The sequence below is a fragment of the Muntiacus reevesi genome, chromosome 8, assembly GCF_963930625.1.
Source record: "Muntiacus reevesi chromosome 8, mMunRee1.1, whole genome shotgun sequence".
NCBI classification, from domain to species: Eukaryota; Metazoa; Chordata; class Mammalia; order Artiodactyla; family Cervidae; genus Muntiacus; species Muntiacus reevesi.
This window is the reverse complement of record NC_089256.1, coordinates 18,097,923-18,122,187: the sequence shown is the minus strand read 5'-3', so window position 1 is coordinate 18,122,187 and position 24,265 is coordinate 18,097,923. Positions and strand designations below refer to the sequence as shown.

General features: G+C 39.9%; 1 protein-coding gene across 1 annotated transcript in view; it reads right to left on the bottom strand.

Moving 5' to 3' along the window:
• The window catches only part of CPNE4 (copine 4), a 653,986-nt gene that overhangs the window by 166,597 nt on the left and 463,124 nt on the right, over positions 1–24,265 (bottom strand). The window contains exons 4-5 of the mRNA XM_065942642.1: positions 11,610–11,681; positions 8,875–8,949 (exon numbers count right to left, since the gene is read on the bottom strand). Coding sequence (XP_065798714.1) covers positions 8,875–8,949; positions 11,610–11,681 — 147 coding nt within the window. The remainder of the gene's footprint in view (positions 1–8,874; positions 8,950–11,609; positions 11,682–24,265) is intronic.

The window sequence follows — 24,265 nt, the reverse complement described above, 5'->3', positions numbered from 1 at the left end:
CATTCCCCACCTAAGCCCCGCCCTTTACAGCCAAGGTTTGTTCTGCCTTTTGGTTTTTATTATCTTTACTATTTACCAGTGGAGCTTGGTTTTACTCTCCAGTAGTTGTTTCATATATATATACTTAATTTTTCTACTATTTCTGTTAGTTTTCTAAACTTATTTTAGTACATTTTAGTCTTTGTTATTATTCTGCCCCCCCTTATTTATACATGTATATATATATATTTTTTCCCCCCCTTTTTTTCTTCTCTGTCTTTAATAATGAAATACATTTTTACCTTTGGGGGTTTGCTATTTTTTGTTATTTTCTGCCCCCACCTTTTTTGTAAATTTTTTTCCCCACAGCTCATGGCTTGTGGGATCCCAGTTCACTGGCCAGAGATTAGGCCTGAGCCTCTGAGGTGGAAGCACTGAGTTTGAACTGCTGAAATAATAGAGAATGTCAGGCCCAGAGAATATTCATCAGAGTGAGGGATGTCAGAGGTCTACATCTCAACACTAAGACCCAGATCTATCCAACTGCTTGCAAACTCCACTTCTGGAAACCTCAGGTCAAACAACTAGTAAGACAGGAACACAGTTCCACTCATCAAAAAGGAAAATGAAATGACAAAAAAAAAAAAAAGTTACAGATGAACGAGTAAGGGAAAAAACTACAAGACCAAATAAATGAAGAGGAAATAGGCAACCTATCTGAAAAATAATTTCGAGTAATGATAGTAAAGAATTTTCAAAATATTGAAAATAAAATGGAGAAAATGCAAGAGACATTTAAAACATTTAACAAAGACCTAGAAGAAATAAAGAATAAACAGTGAAGAAGAACACATTCATTGAAATTAAAAATGCTCTATTGATAGCAGAGTAACTGAGGCAGAACGGATAAGTGAGCTGGAAATTAGAATGACAGAAATAGCTGCCAAGGAGCAGGGTAAAGAAAAAAGAATGAAAAGAATTTAGGACAGTCTTAGAGACCGCTGGGACAATATTAAATGTACCAACACTCAAATTATAGAGGTCCCAGAAGAAGAGTAAAAGAAAGGGTATGAGAAAATATTTGAGGAGATTATTGTTGAAAACTTCCTTAACATGGAAAAGGAAATAGCCACCCAGATCCAGGAAGCCCAGAGAGTCCCATAAGGGATAAATCCAAAAAGAAGTACACCAAGACAATATTAATAAAACTACCAAAAAATAAACATAAGAAGCTACAAGTGAAAAGCAAAAGGAATCCCCATACAAACATACAAAGGAATCTCCATAAGGCTAATAGCGAATTTTTCAACAGAAAATCTGCAGGCCAGAAGTGAGTGGCAGAATATATTTAAACTCATTCTACGAGGCCAATAGCACCATGATACCAAAACCAGACAAATATACCACAAAAATATATATGCCAATATCACTGATGGACATAGATGCAAAAATTCTCAAAAAAATTCTAGCAAACAGAATCCAACAATGCATAAAAGGATTGTACACCATGGTTAAGTGGGATTTATCCAGAGATGCAAGAATTCTTCAATATACATAAATCAATCAGTGTGACGTATCATATCAACAAACTGAAAGATAAAAGTCATATGATCTTCTCGATACATACAGATAAATCTTTTGATAAAATTCAATGCCCATGTATGATAAAAGCTCTCCAGAAAGTGGGCATAGAAGGAACCTACCTTAATCAAGGCCATATAAAACAAACCCAGAGCAAACACTATTCTCAATAATGAAAAACTGAAAACATTTCCTCTAAGATCAGAAATAAGACAGGGGTGCCCAGTCTCACCACTATCATTCAATATAGTTTTGGAATTCCTAGCCACAGAAATCAGAGAAGAAATAAAAGGAATCATAACTGGAAAAGAAGTAAAACACACACAGTTTGCTGATGACATGATTCCCTACATAGAAAACCCTAAAGATTCTGCCAGAAAATTACTAGAGTTAATCAGTGAATATAGTAAAGTTTCAGGATATAAAATTAATACACAGAAATCCCTTGTATTCCTTTACACTAACATTGAAATTTCAGAAATACACATTAAGGAAATATTATCATTGACCATTGTAACAAAGAGAATATACTTAGGAATAAACCCACCTAAAGAGAAAAAAAGCCCTGTATGCAAAAAACTATAAGACACTGATAAAAGAAATCAAAGATGATACAAACAGATGGAGAGATATACCACATTCTTGGATTGGAAGAATCAATACTGTGATATACTACCCAAAGCAATCTACAGATTCAATGCAACCCCTATCAAACTACCAATGATATATATTTTTTAACAGAACTAGAACAAAAAATTTCACAATTTGTATGGAAACACAAAAGACCCCAAATAGCCAAGGCAATCTTGAGAAAGAAGAATACAACTGGAGGACTCAACCTTCCTGACTTCAGACTATCCTACAAAGCTACAGTCATCAAGACAGTATGATACTGGCACAGAAACAGAAATATAGACCAATGGAACAAAATGGAAAGCTCAAAGATAAACCCACACACCTATGGGCAGCTTATCTTTGACAAAGGATGCAAGAATATACAATGGAGAAAAGACAGCCTCTTTAATAAGTAGTTCTGGGAAAACTGGACAGCTACATGCAAAAGAATGAAACTAGAACACTTCCTAACACCCTATACAAAATAAACTCAAAATAAGTTAAAGACTTAAATTTAAATGTAAGGCCAGAAACATAAAGCTCTTAGTGTAAAACATAGGCAGTACACTCTTCAACATACATCAATCACAGCAATGACCCACCTCATTGGGTCATTGTAATGGAAATAAAAACAAACATAAACAAATGGGACCTAATTAAACTTCAAAGCTCTTGCACAATGAAGGAAACTATAAACAAGGTGAAAAGACAACCCTCAGAATGGGAGGAAATAACTGCAAGTTGAAACAACTGACAAATGATTAATCTCCAGAATATACAAGCAGATCATGCAGCTGAATACCAGGAAAACAAACAACCCAATTAAAAAAAAAATTATGTGGCAGATCTAAGCAGACATTTCTCTAAAGAAGAGATACAGATGACCAACAAACACATGAAAAGATGCTCTTCATCACTCATTATTAGAGAAATGCAAATCAAAACTAAAATGAAGTATCACCTCACACCTGTCAAAAAGGCCATCATTAAAAAACCTACAAAGAATAAATATTGGAGAAGATGTGGAGAAATGGGAATCCTCTTGCACCGTTGGTAAGAATGTAAAATGATACAGCCACTTTGGAGAACAGTATGGCAATTCCTTAAAAATTAGGAATAGAACTATCATATGACCCAACAATCCCGCTACTGCTCATATACCCTGAGGAAACCATAACTGAAAAAGACACATGTACTCTAATGTTCACTACAGTACTATTTACAATAGATATGACATGGAAGCAAGTAGATGTCTATTAACAGATAAATGGATAAAAAAAATTGTGGTACATATATACAATGGAGTATTTCTCAGCCATAACAAGGAAAACATTTGATTCAATTCTAATAAGGTGGATAAACTTAGAGCCTGTTATACAGAGTGAAGTAAGTCAGAAAAAGAAAGAAATATTGCATATTAACACATATATAGCTACATTCCATGGGGTTGCAAAGAGTTAGACATGACTAAGCACACACACACACATAGAATCTAGAAAGATGCTACTGATGAAAATATTTGCAGGGCAACAATAGAGACACACACATAGAGAACAGATATGTGGACATGGAGGGTAGGATTAATTCAGAGAGTAGCATTTAAACATATACATTACCATATATAAAATTAGATAGCCAGTGGAAATTTTTGTATGACCCATGGAGCTCAAATCTGGTGTTCTGTGACAACCTAGTGGGATGGCATGGAGTGGGAGGTGGGAGGAAGGGTCAGGAAGGAGGGGACATGTGTGTACCTATGGCTGATACATGTTGATGTATGGAAGAAACCAACACAATATTGTAAAGCCATTACAAGTTCTGAAAAAATGAATGATTCTCATCTGCCATTTTTTTCTTTTTAAACTACTTCTATCAAAAGAAAAGAGACATTTACTTGTCTTCGTGGTTTGCAAAAGTAATATACTCAAACTTTTTGGTCTTAGGACCGTTTTATACACTTAAATTATTGAGGACACCAAGGAGCTTTTGTTTATGTGGATAATATCTAACAATATTTTACCATATTATAAGCTAAAGCTGAGAAATTTTAAAAATATTCATTTGTCATATCATTTTTAAAATAATAAAGATAAATCCATCATATCATAATAAAATAGCATTTTAATGGAATATAATTATATTTTCCAAATGTATAAAATTTTCAGAAGAATGCCATTATGTTACATCTTTGTAAATTAATTTAATGATTGGATCAGTAGAAGGCAGTGGGATTCTCATATCTGCTGCTGCATTTAATCTCTTGTGATACTAGGCATCAAGTAATTTCTGGAAAATCACTGTACACATGTGATAGAATGAGAATGAAGATAGAAAATAATGTCCTAGCATTGCTATGAAAATGGTTTTGACCTTATACATTCTTCTGAAAGGGTCTTGGGACCTGGGACCACACCTTGAGGACTGCTGCCTAATAGCATACATACCCTCATCTTCCTCTTCCCTGAATCCCCTCTTCCCTGAAATACATGGGAATATAACCAAGTTCTCCACAGCCCAAGACCAGTCTAACCTGTCTTCATTAAGTCTCTGCCCCAAAAAAAAGATTTTCAGGCAAACTGATTGGGTCCCTCTCTGTCATTGATTGTGCATGTGGGTGTAAGCGTCTGTGACCTTGGGTAAGTCATTTCACATCCCTAAACTTTGACATTTTCATATGTAAAAGAAGGCTATTTGCATTAGGCCAGAGTTTTCAACCAGAGGTATGTGGATAACTGGAGAATTACTTCAAGGAGACTGGGGGCCCAGATGTCCATAACTATTCTGAATTGGATATAGCATATTCATACTGCAATTTTTCAAATGTAGGTAGAAATTAGTTGCTCTCATGATGCTACTTAGCAAAATGTTTTAAATTAAGAGATCTGTTTACCTCTGTGGCTTTTAGTCATGGTCTGTTTTCTCAATTAATAGACATAAGCTTAACTGTTAACATGAAGGGGGCGACAACCTAATTTGGTGCTAAGGCTAGAAGGAGGTCTTCCTTGAGAACCACTGGGAACTATTTTACTAGCTGTGACATGAAATAATTGTCCTCTCTTATTCTGATTCTGTCACAAAAATACTGTGGCAGGTTGCATTTTCCACTACAACATCCACACGCTTTGTTATGCATTATGATTTTGCCACACCCCGACCAAGACATGGAGTCATTTTCCTCCCCTCGACTCTGGGCAGCCTTATGACTCACTTGCAACCAACAGAAGCAGCAGAAGGGCTAATGCATGACTTTCAAGGCTAGGTCAGAAAAGGCCATACACATGACAGTGTTTTTATGTCAGTGCAACTTTCTCAGTCCGTCCTACCATCTCCTTCCCCTGCTGTGTACAGCAGAAACTAACACGACACTGTAAAGCAATTATCCTTGAAATAAAAAATTAAAAAAAGGAAAGAGCACATGGCTTTCAGTGGCTTCTCTTGGAATGATATCTCAAGCTAGCCACCATATAGAAAATGTGATAAACCTAAGACCACCATGAAGGCACTCCGACTGACCAACCTGGTGGAGCCCAGCCTTCCAGCAATCCTATGTGCCAAGCATGCAAGTAAAGCTCTTCCACCAGCTGAATATAACTGAGTGACCTCTTTTTAATTTTATTAGTTATTTATTTTTGACTAGGTCTTCGTTGCTGGGCACATGCTTCCTCTAGTTTTAGCAAGCAGGGGCTACTCTCTACTTATGGTGGGCAGACTTCTCAAGGCAGTAGCTTATCATGTTGTGGAGCACGAGCTCCAGGGTGCATGGGTTTCAGTAGCTGTGGTTCACAGGCTCTAGAGTTCAGGCTCCATAATTGTGGTGCATGGGCTTAGTTGCCCCACAGAATGTGGAATCTTCTTAGACAAGGGATTGAACCCACATCCCCTGCGTTGGCAGGTGAACTGGGAACAATCGGGAACAATTCAACAAGGGAAGTCCTTAACTGAGTGACTTCTGTCAATGTCATAAGGAACAGAAGAATTGCCCAGTTGAACCCTGCCTGAATTTCTGACCCTCAAAATGATGACATATAAAAAAGTAGCTGTTAATCAAAGTCACCAGGTTTGAGGTAGTTTGTGACACAGTAATAAATAACCAGACAGCAGTGTCTTGGTGCTAATCATCAGGCCTTGCTGAGCCTCTGCTTGCTGAAGAGGTTGTGTGAGCTGATCATCATGGTATTATCTTGCTCCTCATCTCTACAATCTCTATCCATCTGAGACCATTCACCTCCTAGTCCACACTGGAGCAATGGCTTCTACTTTGTTATGAACAGGGCCCACTCCTCTCTGGGTGACTGAGTCTGGGAAAGACCCCACCTCATTATAGAGGACCTGTGGTCTGTGGCTCCAGGGCATTGGGGTCTCAGTAATGAGCAATCTACACAGTCCAAGGTGGGCACAGCCATCGAGAACCATGGCAGGTGTGGATGGGATCTTTCAGTTCTGTGAGCAAGTGCTCATTTGGATAAAGGGAAACTGCTTATACACCTTAGAGCTGATGGGCCCACTGACAAACCCCCCATGTCCTCTAGCTCTGTAACATAAATCAGTTGGGGTGCAAGACTAAGTGGAAAGAAGTCATGAGAAGCCATGAAGTGAGTAGTTTAAAACTGCTACACATTGACCCAGTGGCTTATAATGTTCCCAGGCAAGATACTACAAAGGAGTCTGGTAAATTATTCTGAAACTTGAAGATGATAGAGAGAAAGAGCCTGATAAGCACAGGAAGTGAGTGGTAAGATCTTATACTCCATTGACACCATTGCACTCTATAGTTCCCAGTACCTCATTCAGCTAATGTCAAAAGGTGACAGTGTGTGAAAGTGTCACATAATCCACTCAGGATAACAAGAAAATTCAACTATAATTTCTTCTTAAGAACAAAGTTTTTCCTATTATTCCAAGGCAGAATGGATTACCCTTTTCAGGACACTCTGATTTTGAATCATCCTCTTATAGCTTTAGTATCATGTCATTTGTTGTTTAAATTGATGTGTCACTTGGATGGTGAATTACAGGTTTTGGATATAAGAATGGTTCCTGGGATGCCCATTTCCCACCAATGGATGCATGACAACTACACGACAAAGATTTGGTAAATGAATGATGAAGGAGTGAATAAATGAACAGATAGGAGAGTGAATTAATGAACACATAATTAGGCTGAGTACTATTGGTGTGTGAAAATGAGCTATGCCAGGATATGAGCTGCTGCTTAATACTATGGGGAGCTGTGAAAAAAGTTTTTCCTTTTTCTAACTCCTACAAGCAATTGTTTGAAAAAGTAGCGCCACATCCCCAAATTGCCTCTTTAGTTGTATGCTAGGAAAATGGAGTCCTCTGTGAATACACTGGTGGATATGATGTTATGGTTGTGAATGAGTGAAGTCACTCAGTCGTGTCTGACTCTTTGTGACCCCATGGATTGTAGCCTATCAGGCTCCTACATCCATGGAATTTTCCAGGCAAGAGTACTGGAGTGGGTTGCCATTTCCTTCTCCAGGGGATCTTCCCAACCCAGGGATGGAACCCAGGTCTTCTGCATTGCAGGTGGATGCTTTTACTGTCTGAGCCACCAGGGATGCTGATGTTATGGTTGGAGAGGAAACATTTTTTTAAAGGGGTGGAGTCTATAGGATTTTTTCTGTATATACAAGACTAACATGACCTGTGACTGCATGGAAGCTTCGAGATATAACCAGAAGAGTACAGATGGAAGTCAGGCTGACTGGGGACTGAGTCCTCAGAGTTACCACCAACTAGCACTTTGGCACGTGCTTTGCAGACCTCCCACTTAGGAAATGTAACTGAGTGCTTTTGTACTCTGAAATCTGGTCCTGCCCTCATTCCAAGGCCAGGCTGCACATGGCTGCTCCTAGCCATTGCTGTGTGTGTAGGGGCTATAAAGGCACTCATGGGAGACACACAGGACTCCTTGTTGGCTTTGTAGAACCTTCCTTAGACTACGTGGTGTTGCAGAAACTGCCACCTCTTTCCCTCTCTTCCTTACTTATATTCATACTTGCACTGTGGTCTGTCAGCTCTCCTAGATTTCCTTCCTGTGTTCCCTACACAGGCATTTCTCCTAATAAAATCCTTCTTGCATCATTAACTCTTCCTTGGTGTCTATTTCTTGGATTATTTGGACTAACACATGGAGTGACTTTAGACAATTACTTCATCTTTCAATCTGTTACTTCACCTGTAAAACAGAGTTAATATACCTGTTACAAGGGTGCCATAAGAATGATTAACTATGATCACGCTTGAAAGGCTCTTAACCCCATGCCTGCAAATACGACGCTTAAAAAATGTCACTTTTCTTCCCTTTCCCATCTTCTTTTTTCCTTTGAAAAGTTCCTAGCAATGGGTTTAAATCGCATTCTCCTATGCCATGTGACCTGTAGCATTTGGGAACAAATGAAGTCTTAGTGTAATAAAATTGTCTTAATTATAAATTAAATTAATTATAATTATTAATTATAAACTTAATTATAAAATTGTTTTAATTATAGTCCTTCCTTCTTCTCATTAACTGCCTCTCAATTGGGAGGAAGTCTTACTTTCCATCCTCTCTGAAATCATTGATCTGTTTAATAACGTGAGTTGAAAGGGAAAAAATAGCTGTGAGGGGAAATCTTATTAAGCTTTGTGTGCTAGCTTTATTACTTTCTTCAATAAGGCTGATGCCAAACACTTTACCTTATCATCCAGTTTCCGTGCATTGAAGGCAAGTTCCACATAGTCATCATTACCAGATAATTCCTCAGCAATCACCTAAAGGAAAAAATGCATTCATCAGATGCAGTGGCAGTTGGACCACTCAACCCAGGGATTCATGAACAATTTAGCTCATGTTTGATCCAAAAATCAACAAAGACTGACACCTGGCATGGAGTTTCCCATAATCCAGTGAATGTGGCGCAGCATCTCCAAGTGTACAAGGGAACTCCCTAGAACAGACCACAGGAGATAAGTAGACCTCACTGGTGCTGAGCATGAGAACATGAAAATATGGGGTGTAAGCTGGAGGAAGAAGTTTTAGAGGAGTAATTAGTAAGAGCTTCTCCTTCAAAGGCCACACAGCACTGAACAGCACATCCATAAATAATTATATGTATTTTCTTCTTTGGGAAGTGGTCAAAAAATGAGGAGCAGGCAACAATATTCCTCCACTGTTTTCAACCAGACCCACAAAGGATTGTGAAATAAACTGGTCTGTATGGCTCTTCCAGACCAAAGGTTATAAGGTTATCAAAGAAAAAGTTCTAATTACAATGCTTCAAAAAAGACTGTCCCTGGGCTTTTTGAGATGGAGAGAGAAAGAGGAGGGGGGAGAGGGAAGAAGGAGAACAAGGATCTAAACCCTTAACTCCAAAGAAAAGAATTCTTGACAACAACTTTGACATAAGCAAAGAGACAATAGTATCTAAAAGCCTGTTTCATAAAAAGATCACTTCCTAATATTGAATAATGATTCTTAAACCCTTAAAGCAGAAATTGATGGGAAAAGAAGGAGAAAAACAATGACAACAATCAAATATGGGACCAATATAGTTGCATACAGGTTAAACTGCTTCTAAGTCATGTTAAGACTTCACTATGCATTCAGAGGCCATAGTGCCTCTGACCTGGTGGACACCCTTATCAAAGTTATTATGTGAAGACACTGAGTTTTAATTCAATTTTATCTCCATTCTATCTGAGCTAAACTGTTTCATTATGAGTTGCATTCATCTGTTCTGAGTACACATTAGTAGCCTCTGGAAAATTTTATTTTATGCATAAAATTAAAGCTAAAAGAGCTATCTAAAGAGGGAAGGACCCTTCCAAAGGTATAAGCACCCAAGGAGTAGAGAACATGGGTCCAGACAAAACTCAAAAACTCAAGTTTTACAGCAAAAACTCAAGAATAACTTGATAAACCAGGAATGACCATATTTAGGTTGCTCATTTGATTCTCTTTTGTCCTTTAATGCCTCTTATACTCCACTTGAGCTATGGTCTTCAACTATCCTGTGTTATAGACACCTTTGTAAAGATGATGAAAGTTATGACTTTCATCTGCAAAGCCTAGAAAAATTTGCACTTATTTTCAAGTGTTTTCCAGAAGCTATGGAAGTTGTTCTGACCCAAGGATCCAAAATCAAGAGGAGTTTTTAAATATTTAAACTTAGGAAGGAGATTGAGTTTTTATGGGCTGTGTAGAGAAAGGAAATTCCCAATACTTCTTAGAGAAAAGGTGGGCAGATGAGCTTTTGTTTTCCTGGGAAGGAACTGTGGCAGATTTCATAAGTGGGTTCACCATCCCAAGTCTTTTCTAGGACCGTGGGCTTTGGGTGTGAGATTTTTAGAGCACTAGTGGCATCGTCAAAGACCATTTGAACCACTTGTTCATGATCGAAAATGGTAGTCAAGAAACAGATCTGATATGACTGCTCATTTAAAATATCCAAACCAACAAACTCAGCTAAGTTCTTGTGAGAACAGTCCTAACTTTCACCAGTAGAAATAAAATATTTTAAAATTCTTCCTTAAAAAATGGCTTAATTTTTTTTAATGAATCAGTCACTTTTGAGTTAAAAAGGAATGTTCAAAGAACTTAGGTTTTCCTCCTAAGGCAATTTGCCTTGCGAGCAGCTCAAATCCTTCTGGCACTTTTTTAACCTATTATTGTTTTTTGCCCACACAACTAAATGGTTAGACTACTTTATCTTTCTCAAGAACTTCGATATAAGATGCCAAAGTTTTAAATCTTGGAGTTTGTCTTGAACATTGTATGTTTTATTTAGAAATACTTCCAGTTTTGCCCAAGAGAACATTCTGTAATGACAGAAATGTTCTGTAATCTGCACTGTCCAGTATATGGATCTACTGAGCACTTGATACGTGGCCAGTGTAAGGAATGACTATTTGCTCTTATTTAATTTTAAATAATTTTAAGTTGAAAAAATCACATGGCTACCAAATAGAACAATGCAGCTCCAAACTATCATATTAAAAAGAAGAGTTAAATGCTGGGCTCTCTGATCATTAGGCAACAGACCAAACCTTGGACTAAATGCTATTAGATATTTTTTCTCAAGAAACTGAGAAGCTGGGATAGGTAGTTTTGATAATTTGAAAATGCCAGGCAATTCCATAGTCTTACTATGATCAATAACTTCTTTCTTTGTTCCCTGTTAAAACCTATATTTAAATATAGAAGTGCTAGTTGAAGTGAATGGCCTCACTTTCAAATCCTTTTTCCTACAGTGAAAAGGTCAAAATTGTATTATTAGGAAGGAGAAAGATTGAAAAAAAAAGAGGCGACTGGTATAACTGAGCAGTTATGGGATCAACCCTAACATCGAGAGGGTCAGCTCCCCATGAGGCTGGGTTAGACCAGCAGGCTCCATCTGGGCACCTGAGCAGGTGACTGCTGAGGGAGGGCTCACCGTGATGGAAGATTTCCCTGCCGTGTTCCCGTGCTTCAATAAGGATTTGGACAGCTTTCTCTGGGAAACAATCTGTATGAAGGAAACACAAGGTGGAGATACTAGTCATATACTTGCAGGTATGCACTTCAGTATTTTTCTTACAGAATTCTACATTTACAGTTCTCCTTTAAATTAAGACATCAATGTTCACTTATTTTCCAAAGTTTTTCCACAAACCTCTGCTAAATACAGGTCACTCTCTCCTTCCCTCTTACAGCCTGAGCTGTGTGAGTGAAGGATTATGGATAATTTAGTCACTTAGGAGGTGGCTTAATCATTGCTGAGACATTTATATTAAAATTAGACAAAACATGTTGGGTATGTAAATTAAGATAAAGAAGATGAAATTTCAGAATGATCTCAAATTAGCACTAAAACCTCTGTGCAGAGTGGGGGATGGGGTGAGGGGAGGAAAGAAAGTCAAGGTCTAAATCTATATCTATAACCTCTAGAGTTCTATTTTTAATATATTCATTATGAAGCTACAAAGCAAGTCATCAGGAGACTGATGTTCAGACAAGCCAAAAGGAGTAATTGGGGTCCTCTCCGCAATTCAGTATCAACTAAAAGTATCAGACCACTGGCAGTTATTCTCATTAGAACCCACCCCATCTTGTTTTCTTGAACAAGAAAACGAGAATAGAACCCACCCTCTTGTTTTCTTTTCTGGAAGGGAAAGATGGCAAGGCATTGAGGCCCAGATGTACCCAGTGATTCCTAAAGGAAACAAGGTTTAAAAGACTTGAGCGAAAGCCATGCTCTCAGGAGGGAGAAGACCCCGGTTGCAGGTGGTGCTTTCTATCTGCAATGGCCCCAGTGATCCTTGCTTCCTGGAGTTCTTGCCTTTGTATAATTCCCTCTCCCGAGTGTTGGGTGGATCCAGTGATTTGCTGGATTCTGTTAGAATCCAGCTAGATTTTTTTTGCTAGAAAGTGAACAGAATACCACAAAAGTGATGGGATATCACTTTGAAGATTAGTTTCTGAAATCACCATGACTTCTTTCTTGCTCACCATCTCTCTCTGTCTCAGAATCTTTGCTCTGGGGAATGCAGGCTGCTAGGTTGTGAAGAGCCCTCTAAGAGCAGCCCGCATGACCAGGAATTTATGTCCCCACTCAATAGCCAGTGAGAACAAGAAGCTGATCTGCAGCCACATAGGTAAGCAAGGAGTAGGTCCTCCCCACAGACGAGCTTTGAGATAACTGTACCTTGACAATAGCCCGTGAGAGACACTGGTCCAGAGGACCATTGCTGCAACTCCTGACACACAAAAACTGTGAGATAATAAATGTTTGTTTTTAAGCTTTCAAGTTTTGGGGTAATCTTTGATGCAGTAATTGGTAAAAGTACACATCAGATAGGGAAGGAGATCACTGTGAAAAGTGGGGGCATAACCTTATTCTCTGAAATCCTTATTTCGTCTCTGTGTTAGAGCAATGTCAGGAGTGTGCTAATATCCAATGCAAAAAAGTTCAGAGAACTTCCCTAGGCCAAGCAGATTGAAATATCCTAATGTTCAGTTTGCTATCCTCTGAAGAGGAAGGAGTGTTTCTGTAAAAAATCACCACTGATGATGATGATGATGATGATGACATCAAGGAAAACAACGGGAGCTCCCATGTAAGAACACAGATTATGTGGCAGATGCCTTATTCATCCCAAAAATAATTATCTAGCCCCTATTGTATGACAAACTTGGTGCTACGCCCTAAGAATAGAGTGGTAAGCAAAGTCAGATACAATCTCTGACCTCATGGAGCTTACATTTTTAGCAGAGGAGATAGCAATAAACCAGGGCTTCCCAGGTGAAGCTAGTGGTAAATAAGCTGCCAATGCAGGAGGTGTAAGAGATGAGGGTTTGATCCCTGGGTCGGGAAGATCCCCTGGAAGAGGAAACAGCAACCCTCTCTAGTATTCTTGCCTAGAGAATCCCATAGACAGAGGAACCTGGCAGACTACTGTCCAAGGGTCACAAAGAGTCAGACATGACTGAAGCGACTCAGCACAAGCACAAGTAACAAACCAAATGGTCAAACAAATATAACTTGTCACAAAGGAGAGATGTACTGGCCATGGTGGGGATGGTGAATGGGATAATTGAAGGTGAACCATTTATAAATCTCTGGCAACAGGCCAGGTGAGAGGTAACAGTGACTGTGGAGATGAGGGAAAAGACTGGACCTATGAGATAAATGTAAAATAGTCAAAATTTGGAAATGGATTGAATATGGAGACAATGGAAGGCATCCTAAAGGCATCATTGAATCAGACAGAAATGCCCTTCATTGAGTTGAGTCAACGAAAGAGGATATTAAGTTGGAAGGCAAAGAACAAAGTTTGAGGCAGAAAACACACTGGAGTAAGTTGATGAGAAAAAGAGGAAGGGAATGAATAAGAAGATAATTCTTTCAATAAGTTTTGCTATAAAGTGGAGAAGAGAGAATAGACCCTGATGGGAAGGAGAAATTCACTAAGGTTTTTGTCTTAGTGGTCACTTTGTTGCTAACTTTACAGCCCTACAAATTTGGTATTATTAGTTTCTTTTGATAGAGGAGCAAAGTTGGACACAGAGAGTTTAAGTAACTCTCCTAAGGTTATAGAGATAAGAGGGAATGTAGCTGGGATTTGAACCTGGGTCTGACTCCAGAAACTGATCTCCAGTTACATTATGACTGGTAAGGAAACTCCTAAAAGAGATTCAGAAAATGTTCACAGTGGGGTTTGTACTACATGTGTTTGCTTTTAAGCCCTAGATCTCATGTTAGTGCTTAAGTCTCAATGTTTAAGCATGGAGAAGATGGTAACGAAATAATTAAGTTAAACCTTAAGAATGAAGTAATCTAAAGGCACTGGCTTTGGTTAAGCTGACTGTGGCATAAGACTAAGAACATAGGTCTTCCATTGTAAATATGTAACATATTTTCTTTATCCACTCATCTATTGATGGATATATATGTATATATATATATATATATATATTATATATATTTAATATATATAATGGAATATTACTCAGCCATTAAAAGGAATTAAATTGGGTCATTTGTAGTTACCTAGATGGACCTAGAATCTGTCATATGGAGTGAAGTAAGTCAGAAAGAGTAAAAATAAATATTAACACACATATATAGAACCTAGAATAATGATTCAGATGAAACTATTTGCAGCTTAGGAGTAGAGACACAGATGTAGAGATTGGACATGTGTACACAGGGTGGGAAGGAGAGAGTGGGATGAACTGAGAGAGTAGCACTGACATATATACACTATCATGTGCAAAATATATAGCTAGTGGGAAGCTGCTATATAATACAGAGAGCTCAGCTCAGTGCTCTGTGATGACCTAGAGGGGTGGGATATGGGGATGGGGTGGGAGGGAGGCTCAAGAGGGAGGGAATATATGTGTACATATAGCTGATTCACTTTGTTATTCAGCACAAACTAATAAAACATTGTAAAACAATTATATTTCAAAAAAAAAAGAACAGGATTTTTATGTATAGCTATCAATAAAATGACATGAAAAATTAAGATGATAAAGGAATTGGCTTTCCTTCCCAAAGTTAATTTTGAACCCAAACTCCTCACCTTTCCCACCCTATCATTAGAATATTTCAATGTTTTTAGTCTTATTGGCAAAATCATTATCCCCCTTACCTCATTCCCAGATTATCACTCATTGTAGAAAAGCTACCATTTCCTAGAATAATGTAGACATTATTTTTTAAACTTGAAATAAACCAAAGCACAGAACACAAACAGTAAAACAACATTAGGAAGACTTTCTCTCCAGGGGCTTTTAAGTAGGGGGGTAGAGGGGAAGACACACAAATAGACGACAAAACAAGAGTCATTGATAAGAAGTAGCCAGGTCAATATCTGTCTAAAGAAAGGCAATATTATTCCCTTTTTCCAAATAAATCTGGTCTCAGGAATACTTTGGTTAGGACTTCCCTGTAGTCCAATGGTTAAAAATCCACCTTGCAAAGCAGGGGATGCAGGTTCAATTCCTGGTTGGGGAACTAAGATCTCACATGTCACGGAGCAACTAAGTTCAGATGCTGCAACTACTAAGCCCATGCACTCCAGAGGCCATGCACCACAACTAGAGATTCTGTGTGCCTCAATGAAAGAACACACATGAAGCAACAAAGAACCCATGTGATGCAACTAAGATATGACATGATAAAATAAATTTCAAAAAATAATTTGGTCCAGTGTTATTGTGTTCCATCTGCATCCAATAGCTCCAAATGACCCCAACAATCCTCTCAGCACTGAGATGATCCATGCATTAGATTACCACATGTTGGTAGATTGCCTTTACAGATTGTGTCTTCCAAGATCCACAATCTCTTCAAGGAAGGTCAATTATGGTCTTAGGTCTCTCTTCTCACTCTTACTTAGCCAGTAAGTCAGTTCAGTAACTCAGTTGTGTCAGACTCTTTGCTACCCTTTGGACTGCAGCACACCAGGCTTCCCTATCCATCACCAACTCCCACAGTTTACTCACCCTCATGTCCATCAAGTCGGTGATACCAGGCAACAATTTCATCCTCTGTCATCCCCTTATCCTTCTGCCTTCCATCTTTCCCAGCATCAGAGTCAGTTCCAATGAGTCACTTCTTCACATCAGGTGGACAAAGTATTGGAATTTCAGCTTCAGTATCAGTCCTTCCAGTGAATATTCAGGACTGATTTCCTTTAGGATTTACTGGTTGGATCTGCTTGCAGAAGACTCTCAGGAGTGTTCTCCAAAACCACAGTTCAAAAGCAACAATTCTTTGGCACTCAGCTTTCTTTATAGCCCAACTCTCACATCCATACATGACCACCAGAAAAACCATAGCTTTGACTAGATGGATCTTTGTTGTCAAAGTAATGTCTCTGCTTTTTAATATGCTGCCTAAGTTGGTCATAGCTTTTCTTCCAAGGAGCAAGCATTTTTTAATTTCATGGCTGCAGTCACCATCTGCAGTGATTTTGGAGCCCAAGAAAATAAAGTCTGTCACTGTTTCCACTGTTTCCCCATCTATTTGCCATGAAGCGATGGGACCAGATGCCATGATCTTAGTTTTCTGAATGCTGAGTTTTAAGCCAACATTTTCACTCTCCTCTTTCACTTTCATCAAGAGGCTCTTTTGTTCTTCTTCACTTTCTGCCATAAGGGTGATGTCATCTGCATATCTGAGGTTATTGATATTTCTCCCGGCAATCTTGATTCCATCTTGTGTTTCATCCAGCCCAGTATTTCCCATGATGTACTCTATGTATAGGTTAAATAAACAGGGTGACATTATACAGCCTTGACATACTCCTTTCCCAATTTGAAAACAGCCTGTTGTTCCATGTCCAGTTCTACCTGTTGCTTCCTGACCTGCATACATATTTCTCAGGAGGCAGGTCGGATGGTCTGGTATTCCCATCTCTTTCAGAATTTTCCACAGTTTGTTGTGATCCACACAGTCAAAGGCTTTGGCATATTTAATAAAGCAGAAGTAGATGTTTTTCTGGAACTCTCTTGGGTTTTCAATGATACAACAGATGTTGGCAATTTGATCTCTGGTTCCTCAACCTTTTCTAAATCTAGCTTGAACATTTGGAAGTTCACAGTTCATGTACAGTTGAAACCTGACTTGGAGAATTTTGAGCATTACTTTGCTAGCCTGTGAGATAAGTGCAACTGTGTAGTAGTTTGAACATTCTTTGGCATTGCCTTTCCTTGGGACTGGAATGAAAACTGATCTTTTCCAGTCCTGTGGTCACTGCTGAGTTTTCCAAATTTGCTGGCATACTGAGTGCAGAACATTTACAGCATCATCTTTTAGGATTTGAAAGAGCTCAACTGGAATTCCATCACCTCCACTAGCTTCATTCATAGTGATGTTTCCTAAGATCCACTAGACTTTGCATTCCAGGATGTCTGGCTCTAGGTGAGTGATCACACCATCATGGTTATCTGGGTTATGAAGATCTTTTCTGGGTCTGGGTCAGAAGTTCTTCTGTATATTCTTGCCACCTCTTCTTACTATCTTCTGCTTCTGTTAGGTCCATACCATTTCTGTTCTTTATTGTGCCCATCGTTGTATGAAATGTTCCCTTGGTGTCTCAAATTTTCTTGAAGAGATCTCTAGTCTTTCCCATTCTATTGTTTTCCTCTATTTCTTTGCATTGATCACTGAGGAAGACTTTCTTATCTCTCCTTCCTATTCTTTGAAACTCTGCATTGAAATGGGTATATCTTTCCTTTTCTCCTTTGCCTTTAACTTCTCTTCTTTTCTCATCTATTTGTAAGGCCTCCTCAGACAATCATTTTGCCTTTCTTTTTCTTAGAGATGGTCTTGATCATTGCCTACCATACACTGTCATGAACCTCCATCCATAGTCTTCAAGTTCTCTGTCAGATCTAATCCCTTGAATCTATTTGTCCTTTCCACTGTATAGTTGTAAGTCATTTGATTTAGGTCATACCTGGATATTCCAGTGGTTTTCCCTACTTCCTTCAATTTAAGTCTGAATGTGGCAATAAGGAGTTCATGATGTGAGTCACAGTCAGCTCCCAGTCTTGTTCTTGCTGACTGTATAGAGCTTCTAAAACTTTGGCTGCAAAGAATATAATCAATCTGATTTCGGTGTTGACCATCTGGTGATGTCCATGTGTGGAGCCTTCTCTTGTGTTGTTGGAAGAGGGTGTTTGCTAGGGCCAGTGTGTTCTCTTGGCAAAACGCTGTTAGCCTTTCCCCTGCTTCATTTTGTACTTCAAAGTCAAATTTGCGTGTTACTCCAGGTATCTCTTGACTTCCTACTTTTGCATTCCATTGCCCTATAATGAAATGGATATCTTTTTTTGGTGTTAGTTCTAGAAGGTCTTGTAGGCCTTCACAGAATCATTCAACTTCAGCGTCTTCAGCATTACTGGTTGGGGAATAGACTTGGATTATTGTGCTGTTGAATGATTTGCCTTGGAAATGAACAGAGATCATTATATCATTTTTGAGATTGCATACAAGTACTGCATTTTAGACTCTTTTGTTGACTCTGACTATGAAGGCTACTCCATTTCTTTGAAGGGATTCTTGCCCATCGTAGTGTATCTAATGGTCATCTGAGTTAAATTCACTGATTCCAGTCTATTTTAGTTCACTGATTCCTAAAATGTTGATATTCACTCTTGCTATGTCGTGTTTGACCACTTAAAATTTGCCTTGATTCATGGACTTAACAATCCAGGTTCCTATGGGTATTGCTCTTTACAGCATCAGACTTTACTTCCATCACCAGTCACATCCACAACTGGGTGTTGTTTTTGCTGTGGCTCTGTCTCTTCATTCTTTCTGGAGTTATTTCTCCACTGATCTCCAGTAGCGTATTGGGCACCTACCGACATGGGGAGTTCATCTTTCAATATCCTATATTTTTTGCCTTTTCATGCTGTTCATGGGGTTCTCAAAGCAATAATACTGAAGTGGTTTGCCATTCTCTTCTCCAGTGGACCATGTTTTGTCAAAACTGTCCACTATGACCTGTCCATCTTGAGTGGCCCTATGCGGCATGGCTCATAGTTTCACTGAGTTAGACAAGGCTGTGGTCCATGTGATCAGTTTGGTTAGTTTTCTGTGATTGTGGTTTTCATTCTCTCTACCCTCTGATGTATAAGGATAAGAGGCTTATGGAAGCTTCCTGATGGGAGAGACTGACTGAGGGGGAAACTGGGTCTTGTTCTGATGGGCCAGGCTATGCTTAGTAAATCTTTAATCCAATTTTCTGTTGATGGGCTGGGATGTGTTCCCTCCCTGTTGTTTGACCTGAGGCCAAACTATGATGGAGGTACCTCCTTCAAAATGTCCCATGCATGCACTGCTGAACTCAGTGCCCCCGACCCTGCAGCAGGACACCGTTGACCCATGCCTCTGCCAGAGACTTCTGGACACTCAAGGGCAAGTCTGGGTCTGTCTCTTGTGGGGTCACTGCTCCTCTCTCCTGGGTCCTGAAGTACACAAGGTTCTGTTTGTGCCCTTTAAGAGTCTGTTTCCCCAGTCTGCAGCGTTCTTTTCAGGCCCTACCAATGGAAATGTTAGCATGTCTAAATAAGTTCTTCTTCTCCTGCGAGAACTCCAAAACAACAGCTTGCTGCTGAACAACCGTCTGCTAGAAATCTGCGGCTCAAAGGTGGGATTAATGGCGATGTCCTCCAAGAGGGCTTATGTCATACCCAAGTCTGTTGCACCTGGAGCCCCTGCCTCTGCGGCAGGCACTGCTGACCCGCACCCTCACAGGTAACACTCAAGCACAGTCCTGGCTCAGTCTCTGTGGGGTCTCTGGCTCCTGGTGCACACAAGGTGGTTTGAACCCTCTGAGCGTCTCTGGTGGGTAAGGGGTTTGTTTGATTCTAAATATGATTTCACCCTTCCTACTATCATGCTGGGGGTTCTCCTTTGCCCTTGGACATGGGATATCTTTTTTTTTTTGGTGGGATCCAACATTCTCTAGTAGACAGTTGTTCAGCAGCAAATTGTTGTTTTGGAGTTCTCGCAGGAGAAGAAGAAGAATTTATTTCAAAATGCTAACATTTCCATTAGTAGGGCCTGAAAAGAATGCTACCATGTACCACCTCCTGCCTTTTATGAATGCTAGGAAGACAAGCAATATCCCAGAAAATATTCCTTCTTAAGAAATGGGCCTTTGAGTACATAAGTGGCTAATCAAGCAGGTATTCAAAAAAACATATTTTACAGTTCCAGGCCTCCATCTTAGCTCCAAAAAATGAGTAACAATTAAAGTCTCAAATCTCTCATTGTAATAATGATTGACAATGAGTTCCCATTGGCACTGCTGTTTTTGGGCATTTGGGCAAGAACAGTAGGATACCCAGCTGGAGCAGTGATCTTTGAAGAAAAGCCTATTCATGCCAATCCCCATCTCACGCAGGCTTTGTTGCAACTGAAGCAACTGCATCGGGCTGAAGAAAAACCTTTTCTCTTGTCAGAGGATGAGGGGATTTGAATGACAAGGACTCACCCTCGTCCCAGCTGACATTGATGCCAATAAATAGGCAGTATTTAGCACTGGGCTGAAGGGGATACACTTGTCAGAAGTCCTCTCATTTGATTCTTCTCACCCTAGAGTGGGGTCGCAGCTGCAATCCTGAGAAAGGTGAAGTATAGGGGGAGCAAACACTCTTATTAGCAAAGTCAGATCAGAGGGACACTACCACCGTTAAGTCTCTGATCTGCATTCACACATGAATCTATAGAGGAAATGCTTCTCTCCTTCTGAAGTGAACAGTATTCTAAGAGCAGGCATCCTCATTTTTTAGGCAAGTCCACTGTTTCACTTAGATAAATGGAAAAAAATCCAGGTGAATAAAAAACATTTTGGTCAATATTTTAACATGTATATTCAGCTGGATTTGCATACAAAGGCTTTCAAAGCAGTCATTTTGGGGACTAGACAGTTGCTTTTCATGAGCTCCTTTTACTGAAAATATCTCCAGATCATTTCTGGAAATTCCTTTAGGAATTTATTGCAAAGCAAACATTTATTGAACATCTTTTCTGTGCTGGATGCTGCTCTGAGACAACAGAGGTGGACAGATGAGAACATATTTACAATACAGGACAATCACACTTCTGTTGGCCAGAGCTGAGAATGCCCAAAGCATGCGTTGGCTTCCCCAGTAGCTTTACTACTCCCAGGTAAAAAAGAATCTTCCTGCCAATGCTGGATTTGTCCTTTCCACTGTATAGCTCCTGATTCAATCCCTGGATCAGGAAGATCCCCTGCAGAAGGAAATGGCAACCGACTCCAGTATTCTCAACTGGAAAATCCCATGGACAGAGGAGACTGGCAGGCTACAGTTCATGGGGTTGCAAAAGATTCAGACACAACTTAGTGACTCAACAATAACAACAGCAAAGCATATGTCAGAGAACATTCATCCCTTAAAAGGTAAGTAAATATTGTATGAGAAAGTCTTTGTGTAGATAAGTTTGGAAATCATAGGATTATTACAAAGCTTGACATCTTAACCGAAGGACATCCACAGAGCTCTAGTTTTGAATCACCCTGAGCACAGCCATGGTAGGAGTATTCTTTACACTTTTTTGGCCCCAGAACCTTTTGTCAAGGAGCATCCCTGATGCTCTGTAAAGTAGCAGTTACTACTCCCATCACTACAGTGTATAACCAAGCATTCCTGATGGCTCCTATAGCAACAGAAGGGGACAGTCCCAGGTCCCCTCAGGCTGGATTCTTGCAGGGCTGGCTGGGCTCCCAACATCCCAACAGCATCCCAACAGATGCTGACAATGGCATCTCTTTGCCTGCAGGTTCCCCTGGAGTCTGTGTCCACTGTCCACTGGCTCAGAAAGCTGCAAATGGAGGGGATTAACACCCTTGGGAGCAGACAGAAACACCCCAGCTCCTTTCGCCCAGGTATGGGGGTAACTCTGTGGTGTTTGCTCTCCACAGAAGCTGTTTCCCCCGTGGATGTAGCTCCAGTTACTCCCAGTGGTGATTCCTTAGACATCACAGCCTTTGCTTTATTGACTCCTCCTCCTTTCCTGCCACTTCTCTACTCCCTTTCTAGTGTTTCTTTTACTTTCCAAATAATCTTTTCTCAATGCTTGTCTGCTTCTGGGAGACACTACTGACATTCTACTCTGTCAGATAATGTGCTGAGTGTTTCACATACATGATATCATTTACTGTCATTTAATGAGCAAAATGTTAAATCCGCCTGCAACGCAGGAAACCCCAGTTCTATTCCTGGGTTGGGAAGATCCCCTGGAGGAGGACATGGCAACCCACTCCAGTCTTCTTGCCTGGAGAATCCCTGTTGACAAAGGAGCCTGGCAGGTTATAGTCTATGGCGTCGCAAAGAGTTGGACACGACTGAGCAACTCAGCACAATGCACAAAATTCTCTCTTGCCCAGACAAACAGGGATGAGAGAAGTAAGACTTTGAGAAATTAGGGTGTTAATCTAAGTTCACAGAGCATTATGGACTGAACTGTGTCCCTTCCCACAATGTATTTGAAGACAGGGCTTATAATGGAGATAACCGAGGTTAAATGAGGTCATAAGTGTGGGGCCCTAATCCAATAGGACTAGTGTCCTTATAAAAGAGAATGATATATTAGAAGTCCCTCTTTCTCTGTCTCTCTCTATGTATGTGCACAGAGGAAAAGGTTTATGAGGAGACCATGAGAAGGCAGGAGAGGCCTCACCATGAATTCACCCTGCTGTCACCTTGATCTTGGAATTCCAGGCTCCAGAAATATGATAAATAAATTGCAGTTGTTGAAGTCACTAGTGTGTGATGTTTTGTTATGGCAGTTCTAACAGACTAATACACAAAGCTATAAGATTTGAGGCCAAGGTTTGCTCCTTCACTGAACATCCTATTTATTGAGTATCTATCATGTGCTGGATATTGAGAATAACATGATGGCACAAGGCAGGCACGCACTGCTCTCTAGAGATAGCAACACAAAGCACGTGTCAAATTCCGACTCTGCAAGAAGCAATGCCATGCCATGAGAGGAGGCTCACCTGAACCAGAAAGTCAGGTGAGGCACTTCTGAAGAAATTGCTCCTGACCTGAAGGCTCCTGGATGACAACTGAGGAGACAAAGAGGAGAGGGAATGGTAGCTACCAAGGCCATGTATGAATACGAGGATCAGGGTGAATATACAAGGCAGAAAAGAAGACTTTTCATTTATTTCTACAGACCAGGTTCCTGGCAGTGTTGTCCTCTGACTGACACTAGGTACTTTAGCAATGTTGGCTGGGGTAGGTTAAAAATGACCCCTTAAAGATATCCATGGGGGTCCCAAGTGGCTCAGTAGTAAAGAATCTGCCTGCCAATGCAGGAGATGTGGATTCAATCCCTAGGTCTGGAATATCCCCTGGAAGAGGAAATGGCAATCTACTCTAGTATTTTTGCCTGGAAAATCCGAAGGACAGAGGAGCCTGGTGCTACAGTCCAGGGTGTCACAAAGAGTCAGACACAACTAAACACAAAGATATCCATACCCTAAATCACTGAAACCTGTGTGTATTACTTAATATGGCAAAAAAGTCATTATAGATATAATTAAGTTAAGGATCTTAAAATGTGGAGATAATCCTGGATTATCTGGGTGGACTCTAAATGTAATCTAAGGAATCAGAAGGAGATATGATAACATACACTTAGAAAGGACAGAAATATGAAGACAGAGCAGAGAAATATTTGAAGATGATGGACAAGGCAAAGAATGGATTCTCCCCTAAAGCCTTCAGAAGGAGCATGGCCCTGCTCACACCCTGATTTTGGACTTATTCCCCCAGAATTGTGAGAGAATAAATTTTTTGTTTCAAGCCACCAAGCTCGTGATCATTTGTAACAGTAAACACAGGGAACTAATACTGACCTAGCCCATGACCAGGTTCAAAGTCCCAGGAAAAGATGTGATGATGGCTTTGATGATGACTGATTTTAGGGAAATCCCTACCTTCTCATTTCCCTCCCAAGACTGCTGGGCAATAGAACTTCACCTAGTAGACATCAGACTTGCTAAGATAAATATGCCTGAAGGCCCTAGCCTTTACACTCTCCCTCCCTTTTCT